General features: G+C 36.6%; 1 protein-coding gene across 4 annotated transcripts in view; it reads right to left on the bottom strand.

Moving 5' to 3' along the window:
* Nucleotides 1-195: 195 nt before the first annotated feature.
* Nucleotides 196-13,429, bottom strand: part of RGS17 (regulator of G protein signaling 17) — a 72,817-nt gene continuing 59,583 nt past the window's right edge. For 3 of the 4 annotated variants that reach the window (XM_054063515.1, XM_054063513.1, XM_054063511.1), the window contains exons 3-5: nucleotides 10,148-10,237; nucleotides 8,024-8,258; nucleotides 196-5,784 (exon numbers count right to left, since the gene is read on the bottom strand). In XM_054063515.1, the coding sequence (XP_053919490.1) occupies nucleotides 5,596-5,784; nucleotides 8,024-8,258; nucleotides 10,148-10,237 (514 nt within the window). In that variant the 3' untranslated portion in view covers nucleotides 196-5,595. The remainder of the gene's footprint in view (nucleotides 5,785-8,023; nucleotides 8,259-10,147; nucleotides 10,238-13,429) is intronic. The other variant, XM_054063512.1, reaches the window with a different exon arrangement.

Raw genomic sequence — 13,429 nt, 5'->3', positions numbered from 1 at the left:
CTAAACTCAAAACAGTTTGAAGAATATACTTTATTATAAAAATGTGCAACTATCCATAAAACTTTATTAGGCAGTATTTTGTATTACAGTCATTGGAGGTGTTAAAGTCAGGTCTTTGCTGTTCTTCTGTCCTTGTTCGTGTCTAAACGGAAGTCACTAGTCATACTTTACAACTAATTATATCAATGGAACTTCCAAATGATACATTAGTAAATTGTTATTTTCATGTGTGTGATATGAAAAGCAAGAGCAATACTTGCAACCTAAGTAGTTTTGGTAGTCACAAATGAAAATTTGCAAGTTCTGTTCCATCGTGGAAGTTCAAAGGCAACATGAGAATTTGTTATTTGCAATATTAAACATTAAAATGAATGGTTGGATAAAAATGTTTTCCTATGACTGTAATTGCACCACATAGAATAAGGTTTATTGGCAAAAGCACTGTAACAATAATTTGCAAGTAAAATTTACACTCTAAGAACTTTGTGAAGAATGCAGTCTGTGCAGGTAGTCTGGCACTGATTAACAGTCCAGGCCTTTGCTTATGAAATCTCACCCACTGAAAGCTTTCCTTACACGCACTGATGCCTGCCCATGAAGCTCTCTGAAGCATTTTTCAGAAGCATAAAGGGAAAATGATCAAATTTATGCATTTAATAGACCAAGTATTTTGGTGCTCTAACAATGAAAGAAATTGTGAGTCTTAAGAGCTGTGTCAACCTTGCTTGGGAGAGAAGTATGCAGAACTCAGGAAATTCAGAGTGAAGGGGACTTAGTGTAAAGCTTTTGAGAAGAAAAAAAAGTGACCTGGGTCAATGAATGATGGTCAGCTTTTGAATCACCTGAGTTATATGCCTATTTTAAATCAGAAGGATGAATTTCCATAGAGTGAGTTTATGGATAAAGGAAGAGGCTAAATCTGTCTTTTGGTATAACATTAAACTAATATGCAGGGAATGTTTATGTCCATTTTTTTCCACCTGATTTTGGCACCATTATTGCTTTGGTCTTTCATCCCACAAACGTCACTTCAGGTGCTGGCAGAAGTCCTCAGGAATGGGTACTCCAAAGGTACTCAGGCTATAAGTGAACAGGACTGGACCTTTGTCACTGCGGCCCTGTCCTAGCATGTGCTACAGTGCTGTTCTTGTGTCTCTCAAAACAACAGCATTATGGGCTGAGAAAAACCCTATTTTGTAGTTGGTAATTGGGCTCAAATCAGCTTGGAGCAGACATTGCAGCTGTCTATGCGCAACCCGAATGTTTTTTCTTTGTTAGATTTGATAAGAACTCAGGCTGTTGTTGGCTGGGTTAAGTTAACACTGCCAGCACCAGGCTCATAGACATGGTAGATGTGAGCTTTACTCTTTGTGGTGAAGAAGAGGCACTGAAGTTAAGAGACTTTTTGTATCATCTTTGATTGCATTTGACTTGGTGTTGCAGAATACTTAGGTTAAATGTCTTTTGCAAGCACTTCATACAGAAGCTGCCCATTCCTGACCGGGCTCATGCATGGTCAGTCCAGCTGTTCTCACCAAAAAAGCCTCCCACCTTTTTTAGATACTGGTTCCACAGGCAGATGCTCCTTGTGACTGAATTTGCTGCCTAAGGAAGCAAGTTTGGCATCAAGTGACAGCTTAAAACCAGGCTGTTTAAGGTAGAAGGTAGGTCTTCTCTATTTGGTTTAGACCACAGGTTAGCAGACACTTTAGCATACTTTTAATTTCAAACAAAGGTATTACTAGCTTAAGGCTGGTTTGTGTTCATTCTGTGTTATCCTGCAAATGGATTATGTGGACTCAAGTGAGGAGCGGGCAGTCTGTAAACCTGGAAACGCTATGGCCACACTTCCACCACACTGTGCTGCCCCAGGACTCAGCTGATTAACATGCATCCCAGCCACCTATGTCACTGATTTGTCTTTTCTCCATACCTTCCATCTCCTTCATACCGTATATGGCTTCCATCTAATTTAAATACTTTTGATGTTGTCAATGGTTTTGTTTTATCCTGGGTATCCCAAACTACTTTCAGCTCAGTTATTTGAAAGTTGACTATATAAACAGCTAAGTTGAACACATGCATAATACAATATATATTCAATTTCTTTAAAACTGAAAGGTCACAGGAGTGTACACAAGCACTCTGCTTATTTGTGGCTGTTCACCATTAGTCTCTACTTGACAGAAAAGATTAATCACTAGGCAAAAAGGAAAAAAAACATAAGTCACTTAATTTATACATTCTCATGAAAAAGTGAAATACAAGTTAAATACATACTTATTTTATTCCAGGCTATAGAATAAGTGTATTTAGGCAGTTTTTCAAAGTGTATTGTACACTGCATGCACAATAAATCAGTTAAATAGGTCAAATGTTTTACAATTTGTGTTCAAAGAACTGTATGATAGGCAATGAGATCATGTTATGGCATGATTTGTTGTCCATTTGGACCATATCCATTTTTTAATAAAAAATTTGGGAAACCCCAAGTAATAGACGAAATATATAGCAATCACTTTAATATAAGCATTTGCTCCAAGAAAGAAATTCCATATGCTATACTCAATTTTTAAATCCCTCCAAATAGAGGTTTTAAGACAAGAAATTTTGAACGTGATTTCATTGCAGTATTACACTGAAGACTGGTGTAATATTTTTCAAAATGATGTTACAGTTTCCAAATACAGATTTTGGAACCTTATGCTAGAAATCAAGGTAATATTTTAGGGCCTGCACATTTAGCTTTAAAATTGTCCTTGAAAGGATGACTTGTCTATGTTGACAAGAGCTTCTACCTGTATGAAATATCTTATAAAGATAGCTTATGACTAGCAGGTCACCATCAAATAGTAACATTAAGAATATTCAAATCTACAATTTAAAGACTTATGCATGCAGTTTTGTTTCTTGCACATTGTTTAGATGTGTGGACTAAATGTATTGCGCCTCAAACACCAACAAACTTGAAATTACGCTATGTAAATATATACATATATGATGCTGTATATGTTTAGTACCACAGTAAATATAAATGTAATCAAATGATACTAGACATATGTAGGACCATAGTTAAATTCCAATTAAGGAAAAAAAACAGAATTATTTTTTTTCTAACAGTATTTCACAGTAGAAGGAGGCAGTAATTTTTCACTGAATTTTCCCCCCTCAAGATTTGTAAACATCATAGCTATTATTCTGTCAGTATAATAATTGAATATTTTATTCATAATGGTAAGTAGCTAACCAACATGAATAAAGTTGTCATAACACAATAACACTTTCAGACAAAACAGGTATTTATTAAAAGAAACATTTATAAATATTTTGTCTTGCATTTTAAACTACATTTTCATAAATAACAATATTTAAAAGTGCTGAATATGGTAGGATAGTCAGCAACGCTACTGTAAACAGATTTGTTTTCCACTTTGCAGAATTTTTTTTTAGATCCCATTTTGTCAAACACTACAACAGTTAAAATATTTGCATAGGGAATAGAGAATAGCCCTTTTAATCATCTCCTGAATTCTATATAAATTACAAAACCAAATGAGTTTAAGAAACAGTTTGTTAAATTGTTTGTGTATATATCCAAAAAAGCACACACGTTTCAAGTAAAAAGAATGATTAAAAAAATTCCCCAGACTTGCTATTTGAAGCATGTTCAATAAATTAAAAAAATGAGAGGTAGTAAAACAAAGGAAAAAAATTAAGCCCCAGAAAATAAACTAAGACCTATATCCTACCAGTTACTGTGTAGCAGCAGACATGCCTCGGCAGCAGCGGCTCCAGTGAGAGCTCGCACCTGAGGCTGCCTACAAGGAGTAACTGGATGGCTGGAGCCAAGTGTGTTGGGGCTAGATTCCACACCAGGACACAAATTCCAGACCTTCCAGTCCCATTGAAAGCAACAGGCTTATGCCATGTTTAGTCCTGTGTGAGAAGAACCTTGTCTCTTAAGTCTTAGTAAAAGACCAGAGCTGTCAGTATTAAATATATATATATATTTATACATACATATATATATTTAACAAGTATTCAAAGTAATTTCTTGGTATATCTTTAGCAGTTTGTGAGGGATGCTAATGCTCCTTTTGGATGTACATGGTTGGTATGAAGATGGGTTTTTATAAGTTCTGTCTCACTGTCTCTTTAAACATCAAAATGCATCCTAAAGTTGGACATTTTTTGATAAAAAGGCCAAGCAAACACCTATTAAAAACACCATGGCAGCCAAGTGATGGGCGTACCACGCTGCCTTATCTCTGATTAAGGGCTCAGTACAAGATTCTTTACCCAGGAAAGACACCCATTTCATTTCCGTAGGCATTTTGCTTGGGTAAGGACTGTAGGTTTAGAAGCCCTTGAAGTTTGGTTTAATATTACTCTCCAAACCCCTTGTTTTCAAGGAGTTACTCAAAATCAATGAGGCCAGAAGCCAACATATGACTTCTTTAACCCACCACCTCAAAAAACATTACTTTGTTTAAAAACATTTCTTACTAGATTTAACTTTCAGAAAAAAAATCTTACAAGACAAGATGCAATTCATCAAAATGTTCTAAAATGCTCTAAAATGCTACATGTAGGCAATCTTTTATTAAATTTCTTTATTCAAAAAACTAAATTATCAAGCTTTTGTTTTTTTGTTTTTGTTTTTTTTTTTTTTTTTCTCTGAAGTACATAACATTATACAACAGTGTTAGAACTGGATAGCCAGTCTTTAATAAGTCAATTACAGTATCTGACATCTGAAATGTACATTGAAAATCTTTGTTCTTTTAACAATTAAACAATATCAGCGCATAGATTGTGTCACCCAGATATGGATCCCTTTAAGAGGTTTGTGCTTTTTTTTCTCCCTTCTTTCTTGTGGTTTTTTTATTTTTTTTTTTTGACATTGCAAACTCTGTAATGAAAATGCCACAGTTTTGGCAGTGAACAACCAGAGGAATCCTCCGCTTGATTTATTTTAAATAAACAGTGATAAATAGCTTTTTTTTTTTTTTCTGTACAGAAATATTGGCTTCAAAAAGTCAGTGTATTGTACTCAGTAGAGCATGTTGAGTAATGCTACACCTTAAAAATTGGCTTTTTTTCAGTTAGTGATGTTAAAAAATGCAAGCCTCTCTCTGGTGTGCTGCAATTATTTCTATGTACCATAAGACTGTATTGCACAAAAAAAGTTCTTAAATACAGATATAATTTATGTTGTTGGATTAAATATTGCAACAACTAAGTGGTAAGTGAAGCAGTTTTACCTTGCACATGCAGTGTGAGGATACACAAGGAGACTGTTCATAAAACTACAAATACATCATTGCAATCTTGACTGTAGTAGGGTGAAAGGAGTGTGAAAAAAATTTATTTTGGCAAATCCATTGTTCCCCTCCCACGTCATCTTGAGCAAGGAGGACCTTGGTAAAAATGTAGACAGAGACCATAATATGTATTTGTTTTCTTCACAGTAGCCTGAGTAGTGCTAAACTGTAGTTCTCCAGGAACCCAGCTCCAGATGTTATTAAACTACTTTTCTTCCAACCCACCCACCTCCCTCCCCAAAAATCAAATTATTTTCTTTGAAAATTAAAACTAAGTTTCAGAAGTAGAACCTGTGATACTCTCGACGAGAGACTTATATATCTGAGAGTTCAAAAACCTTGGAAAAGAGTCTCTGTGCATTAGGGTGTATATCTGGAGTTGGGCATCTTCATACATATGAGGACTGGGATCCAACAAGTTTCTGTTGATCACTTCTCTCACCCGGGAATCGAGACTAACCTGAAGAAGATGAGAACATAATAATATTAAACAGTAATATAGAAAAGGCTGTTATGCATATCTTTACTTCATGGGGCTCCACAGAACATGCTGAGTATGTCAGTTTATTCAAGTAATGCTCTGTACTTTTTTCAGAGCAACCACAGAATTACAGAATGAACCATCAACTCTATTTCAGGTTTGACTCGATCTTTGAAGGGCAGCTATAATAATAATAATAATAATATATAATATTATATAATATATAAATAATAGTAATAGTAATAATTACAATGCAACTACATAAAGCTCTACAGTAACCTGGATTTCCCCCAATATTTTACTTTACCTTAAAAAAAAAGATTTATTTAAAATTATTTCTCTTGAATGTTGAATTACTGTCATTCAGAGAGCTGAAATGTTTGGTTTTGGGTTTTTTTTCTGACCATTTGTGGTTAAATCTTTAGAAGCTTTCTATTTAGCTTTCTCATCTGTCTGCCCTACAGATTGTTTCCCAATTTTTTTTCAGACACTACACAGGTTACTTGCAAATTACCTAGAGTTTTTTTGTCATTTTTATTGTGTTAATGTCTCCATTAATATTAACTACTTCCAATTTGTTATGCTTTTCAAGACCCTTTAACAGCTGCTGATTTTCAGAATATTGCACGTCCCTATTGAGGTTGTTAGTTGCAGTTTTAGTTTCTCATTTTCTTTCCATTTGTAATTAACTCCTATGCCTAGGCAGAAAAGGGCATATTATGGTTGGGATGAATATAAGGATGATTTTAGAATATCATTTAGAAGCTTGAGTGAATGTACAGCTTGCCCAACAAATGCTCTAAAACCAGTAAAATTAATGCCTTCTGGATTCAATGTAATGGCAGTAGGAGGGAAGCCCACTGGGACCAGCAAGGACTTATTCAGCTAAGAAGTAAAAGGCTAAAACACTGAACAGAGTAATACCAAGTATAGATCAGTTAAACTACTGTGATTTATACCAGGTTGCAGTCTGACACTACAACTCTGCAACCATATAAACAGATATTCATATTGTCTAAAGGATTGAGTTCAAGCTTGGAAAACTCCACACACAGAGACAGCTCAATATGTGAAGGATGCTAACAGACATGAGAACTAAGAACACATATAGTTGTGTAAGCTTGTGTGTTTGTATATGTGGTGCAACGAAGTCTTTGAAATACAGTGGTATGGCACGACATGGTAGTGAGGAATAAACATACATTTTTATTACAAATATTACTTTTTAAATATTACAATGTAAATAAACATTACATTTTCATTAGTGCCAACTATAGAATCTGGCATTTTTGGTTTGTTGGCACACTGGAGTATGTTACTGCCACAGCAGGCAAGCTCTTTCTCCTCCACGATTCACTGTTACTTGGTTATCAGTCACAAGGCACAACTATGATGCAGCCTAACTGTGAGTGAACTGTTGCCTGTCCATGCTAGCAAACTGTAGCTATTACTCAAGTAAGCTATCTCTTCAGAACACTCACTACACCTGCTTAACACACATTCTCTATCCAAGTGCTCATGGCTATGCCTCCACGCAGCAACTAGGGTGCAGGAGACCTCCTAGGTGTTTGCCTCCCTTAGGGCTGGGGAGCGGTACTGCTTCAGCTGCCAGCAACAATCTTCTCACCTTGATGCATCCTTGCCCTTGTGCTGGCAGGGCTGTTATGGCAGGCATACTGCTAGCCGAGTTAAGGAATTGATGCAAGAAAATTTTATACAGTTTCTAGATATTATAGTAGCTTTCATCTGATCTCTGTTCCTAGACTAGTTCATCTCGCATAGGAGTAGCCAGTGTAAATTTGGATTTTTTTTATCCCAGCCAGCTGTTGCAGCAGATAAATCTATAATGATTCGGATTTAAATACTTTAATTTTGGTGCCTTTTCTGCAGAAGTCCTTTTGCATTACCTACTGCCTCTCTCTGGCAGGTATGTGGCATTACTAAAGAAGCATATTCATTTCTCATACTTCTGTTTCTGGAGCTTCTCTTTTAATCTCTTTTTATAAAGAGCGTTGAGGTGTTGTAGCTAGTGATGCTAGGTGGCTTGCTTAGCACCTGTGTCTACTTTTTCTGTTCTTTCCTTTCCTGATTTAGTGTCCTTACTAAGCCTTTCATCTGACAGATCAGGCAGGCTTTCATGCCCCCATCCGGCAATCCAGGGTATAACATTTCTGCTCTGGTATAGCAGAAAATGCAAATGTAACATTTACAGCTTTACCTCTTTTGGTGATAGTATAGAAATGTAATCTTCATATATAAGTCTTGCTTTTTCTTCAATAACTTTCTTATTCTGTTCCTTCTTTAGATCTTCACATGCAAGCCAGAAAAGCAGGTTCTCCTCACTATACTCTGTTCGAAGAAACTCTCTGAAAAGGTTCCTCCCAGCTGGTGTTTTCATCATCTTGTCAAAATTCTGAGCCCAAGACAAAATTTCATCTGCAGTAGGGTTTTGGCTGCAAAAGCAAAGTATTATTACAAATATGCTTCTATTTTTGTAATAGTGTTTTCAGACATTTGTCTAAAATTTCTCATTTCAAATGCACTTTAGTCCTGACTGAAAACTGGAAGCAACAAGGCTTCAGCCATGCCAGGGATATTTTTTTCACTCTTCACTTGTTCATTCATTATCTCAATAGCCCAATAATTGTGTTTAATGTTATGAGACATGCACTTGGCTTTCTACAAGTTTTCTACTACCGTTGTTAGGCATCAGACTCGATGACAAAATTTCACAACAGCACTGACTTCCTGCCTCTGCAGATAAAGGAGATATGATTTCAGGGAGCTGGCAATAGACTCTCTTTTATGAGGGGCTTAGATGACACCTGATGTCCCTTCCTGGTTCTGATGGTGTTTGGCCAATCACTGCCTGCACACGATTTGGTTCAGGAAGGACAAGAAAAACAAAAGCCTCTTGGCAGCCAGGAGCATACTAATGAGGCCCAACAAAATAGTAATTCAGAGAGCTTTTAAATTAGCATATTTCTCTGTGCTTGTACCTAAGTGTTGCTAAGCTTCCCCCTGTTTCGTGCTATTGACCTGAATGATGATCTGTTGGCACGAGATGTGATGGATGTTGCTGGCAAAACTGGACAGAGAAGAAATGGGAAAAAGTCCTTATTCTCTTTTCTGAAGGAAACTCTTCCTGGCTTGTAACAATGGACACAGTGGATAAGTGATCTGATTTGCATCACTAATCCATTAATGTATGAATGAATAGCTTGAGAAAGTAATACTCCAAGCTACTTAACAACAATTGAATATGGTTTCAAACTTAATTCTGAGCGCTCACTCTCCTCTTTCTGACAGGATCCAACACAAGAGCTTTACTAGCTGTTGTTAATACCTGCTATGTAATCATGTGGCATTAGTAACATTTGTCCATATGATTTCTCTTCAAGTCCATTTATCAACTCCTACTCTGCATGCCAGGCAGGCTGGATGATGGGAAGCTATCTGTGATCTAATAAATGAGAAAGTGTTTAAGATTTAAGCTATCCAGAAAAATAACTGTAATCTGGACCAAAAAGTATAAACATACAGATTTCAAAGCAAAAAGTCCTACCTCTGAGGAGGGTGAAAAGAATCTGCTGAGGTGGACAGAGCTAACAAGCAACCTGTGCTCCCTCACTGTCTATTGAGAAGCTCTCTTCACTGCAGTATTTGGTGGAGATTTCCAACATTGTCTTTGCATAAAAGACCATGAGTAGCAATGAGGAAAATGAATTGTTTGGGTTGCTTTTACCATCTATCATATCCTCTACAGTTAAGTTTCAATTTTCATTTATGGGACTAGAGAATGCAAGGCCACTGATAGGTTACTGTTTTCCTCAACATAATATATAAGGGCCTGAGTTTTAGACGGAAACAGAAGCTCAGACTTTCAGTGTGTGTTAGCCTTTTTTTTCAAGGTGTTTCCTTAGTTAATTCAGGTGAAACTATAGTCCAAGTGGTTTCATGAAAGGTAGCCATATTAAAAATCTGACCGTGGATTACAATTTTGCTCATTAGTTTTAATTCTTGTCTGGGTAAAGAGAGGAAAATGATCCCTCAGGTAGCAGAAGCTTCTTTTAGAGACCACAGAACTATAGAACTATGCATGCATCTCCTCCTCCTCCCTACCATTCTTCACCCACAAACAAGAAACCACAAGTAAAGCTGACTTATGAATGTCTCTGTCGATGTTTCATTTTCAGGACAGATTTTGTTTCCTTTTGCATAGAAATTTTTGGAGGAAAGGTAATTAGAAGGACATTCCCAAAGCATAAAACCTATGGCAGATCTTGGTATTCATTATAGGCAAATTAAAAACATTTACTGGACAACAGTTTGACCAACTTACCATTCTTCTATGACTTGGATACTCTCCATTTTGGTCGTATGTGTTGGCCTTCCTGCATTGTCTCCTCTATCTTCATTCCTAACAGTGAGGCTGCAATGTAGTACAACACTTTATTTTGTCTAGAGAAAGTTAAATTAAAACAAGGACTATAGTAATGCAAACTTTTAAAATATATAAACCTATGTAAAGTGTAATTTTTCACTCTTGCCCCAAAAATTTACGCCTACAGTTTGGAGAGAAATTTTTTATGATGACTTTTCCCTTAATTCTGATGAATGTTAATTAACAGTTGATATTAACATATGTATTTTTTTACAAGCTCACAGTTAACCACTGAAAGATGTACACAAACTTAGAAGTCACTTTTGGAGTGATATCAGTAAACTGACAATATTAGTAACAATAAGGGGGGGGGTAAGAATATCTGAATTGAACATTGATGAGGCTTTGGTGCCTCATTAGTTCTGGATGATTGTTCTTCCTTTATGAACACTGTTTTTTCTCTCCAGGATATAGTGGCAGTAGATGGCTCAGGTACAGGACTTAGCGTGTGGCAGCTCATTATGATTTGCAGCTCTGACTCAAATCTGTTTTTCATTCAAAAAAGTTAAATTGCTTGGTCTCTCAATAGAAAAGCATCCATTACCATCATATTACCAGAAGCAAGGAAAACAAAGACTTCCTTTATGTAAGGACTTTTTAAAATTATTTTTCCCTTCTGTTTTGAGCTGGTAACTAGCATCACACATTTTTCTATATCCTTTTAATTGGATTTCTTTTAGAGATAGAGATTTCCTCTGTATGTGCTCTCTGTGAATGTTCTGGAATATGGTATTGCCACTGAAAACACAATTTCTGATAACTACTGAAATGAAGCACGTTTTGAATAACATAAGTATTCATTTAGGGAACTTAGTTCAAATAATTAAGCTTAAGAACTGGAATGTAGTAAGGAGATGGAGAGTCCCCTTCACCAGGTGTTTCCTACTCATCTGATTTGAGAGAAAACAAGCAACTAAGCAAAAAATCCCCAATCTCAACAAAGCTCATATTTTGAATATTGAGTATTCAGCATTCTGTGACACTGTCAGTCATCCTAGGTGGCAATACACAAGAATATGTTAGTAGCATAAGGCTTCTCTCTCCCCCACTAATCTGAAAAACTTTTGCTCAGCTCTAAGAAGAAATCCCAGCTTTGAGCCATTTTTAGCACCAATAACCTTCCTTTCTAGTCTTTCTACATTTATGAGTTTCATCAACAGTTTCAGGTCTTTGGTAAAGTTAATAGGTGATCTCAAATACTCTTCTGAAAAGTGGAAGTTTAAGCTCCCAGGTAAAGCAGAGCACATATTAAGACTTAAACATTACAAAGACGTACACTTTCAAACGAAGCTGTTTGATACTGGTTTCTCCTTCACTTACCTGCCAAGACCTTAGTTCAGGCCCTTGGTTCTGCTTCCCCTGTTACAGCGTAGGAATGCAGCTCCAGTGCTGCTAAGGTGTTAGGGTGTCATCAACTGCTGCAGGAGAAACAACACATCCTGAACTCTGGGGTTGGCAGGTAAAAAGCCTTTCCATCTCCTCTGACCTGTTACTTGTCAGTCTATAGAGGGAGCGCCCAGAAAAGCCAATGGGAGTTCCATATATAGAAGGAGAATAAAAAGAGTCCATCCACTTTCTGTCTTGTAATCTTTAAGTCCACACATGTAACTGCTTAGGGTCACCTTGCATCTGGTTGAAGCGCAAAGTTGGGGTGAGGGAGAAGGAGGGAAGGCACAAAGCTTCTCCCTCTCCCTCCTTCCCTCCCCCCCTTCCCTTGCAGTCTGCAGGTAGATAGAATTTATCTTCTCTGCTGGGTGCAGTGACTGTCCTTTGGTTCCATGGAAGATTAACACCATGGAAGGAGGGAACAGCTTGTGTAGGTTGGGAATGTAACAGTGTTCACCCAATTTAGTCCAATAAAGAATGAAGCTAGTTGTTTTCTTTCCTCCATCACATGAGCAGTATCTAAGCTGAACTAAGGTAATTTACTTGTTGGGCAGCAGGCTTGGACGCAGACTTACTGGAAGTAGAATGTGATTCATCTGAGAGCAGTTAATCAACACAGCTAATTTAATTTGATGTCTGGGATCAAATGCTCTTGTTTTGCTTATGCAAAATCTCTGCTAAACTTAGGAAAACCTATGTGGGCTGATGCAGGTAGAATACAAGTTATGAATGGTAAGAAAGACAATTAGAAAAACACACAAGAAAGTCATGTTGACTTCATTGCACTTTTTGATCCAAGGAGTAATGTATAGGCCCTATGCATTTTGATTTTCCACAAGACTACATCTTAGTAAAAAGTTCAGATAGTGGGCTCAGAATGCAGTGTACGGTTTTCTGGTATTTGTACCAGACTGCCAATATGAGGTACACACTTGGCCCTAATTCCTTCATTTCACCATTCATAGCTGGACTTCAATGGCTGAAGTGAGTCACCGTTGCAAAACAGGTGAGACTCTAAAGAAAGAAGTGTTACACTTGGTTGGAACAATTTCTCAACTTTGGGTATTGTATTTAAAGCTGTGCTAAATTTAAAATACTTCTTGGCCTAAATTCTGCATCATGTTTCCTGTGCCAAACACTAGCACTAGGTTTCAGCTTTTATATATCTACATCTCTCAAAGCTGGAGTTCCATTGCACACATTACTTTTGATGCATTTTTTTCCTCTGAAAGAAACTATCATTTTCATACAGAAGTACATTCAATGTAGTCATGTTCTGTTTTCACTCAAGGAACTTGTTCATGCTTGCTTATAAACAAAAATTAAATATTTACACATCTGTGACTGCAAATTTAATCTGAAAGCAACCTTTAAATAACTCAGATCACAATAACAGATTGCTACCTTTCAGCTCAAAATGACAGCACTGCATTGCTGTGTGCTGCATTGCTATCTTTGGTTGAAAATACACTATCTGTTCACATTTCTCTTTGGAATTCAAGCAGTCCTTGAGAGCAAAGGCATCCTGCGTACCTTGAGTTGGTGTCCTTGATACATTATTCCATCATGGATGCTAGCTGATTATGTCAGAAGAATTAAGCTGTATAACGTAAAACTAAACAGAATAAAATTAACAGGATAAAGATAAACAAAATGATCTTACTTGTTAAAGGTTTAAGAAGAGAAAATTGCTGATAAGTCTTATAAAAAAATACTTAAAGAAATAATTAAAGAAAAGGGAGGTGTTCTAGAGAGATATCTAATGTAAATTAACATATATGGTGCCATTATTAT

This window comes from Cuculus canorus, chromosome 3 (genome assembly GCF_017976375.1).
Source record: "Cuculus canorus isolate bCucCan1 chromosome 3, bCucCan1.pri, whole genome shotgun sequence".
Taxonomy (NCBI): domain Eukaryota; kingdom Metazoa; phylum Chordata; class Aves; order Cuculiformes; family Cuculidae; genus Cuculus; species Cuculus canorus.
This window is presented reverse-complemented; position numbering and strand designations above follow the sequence as displayed.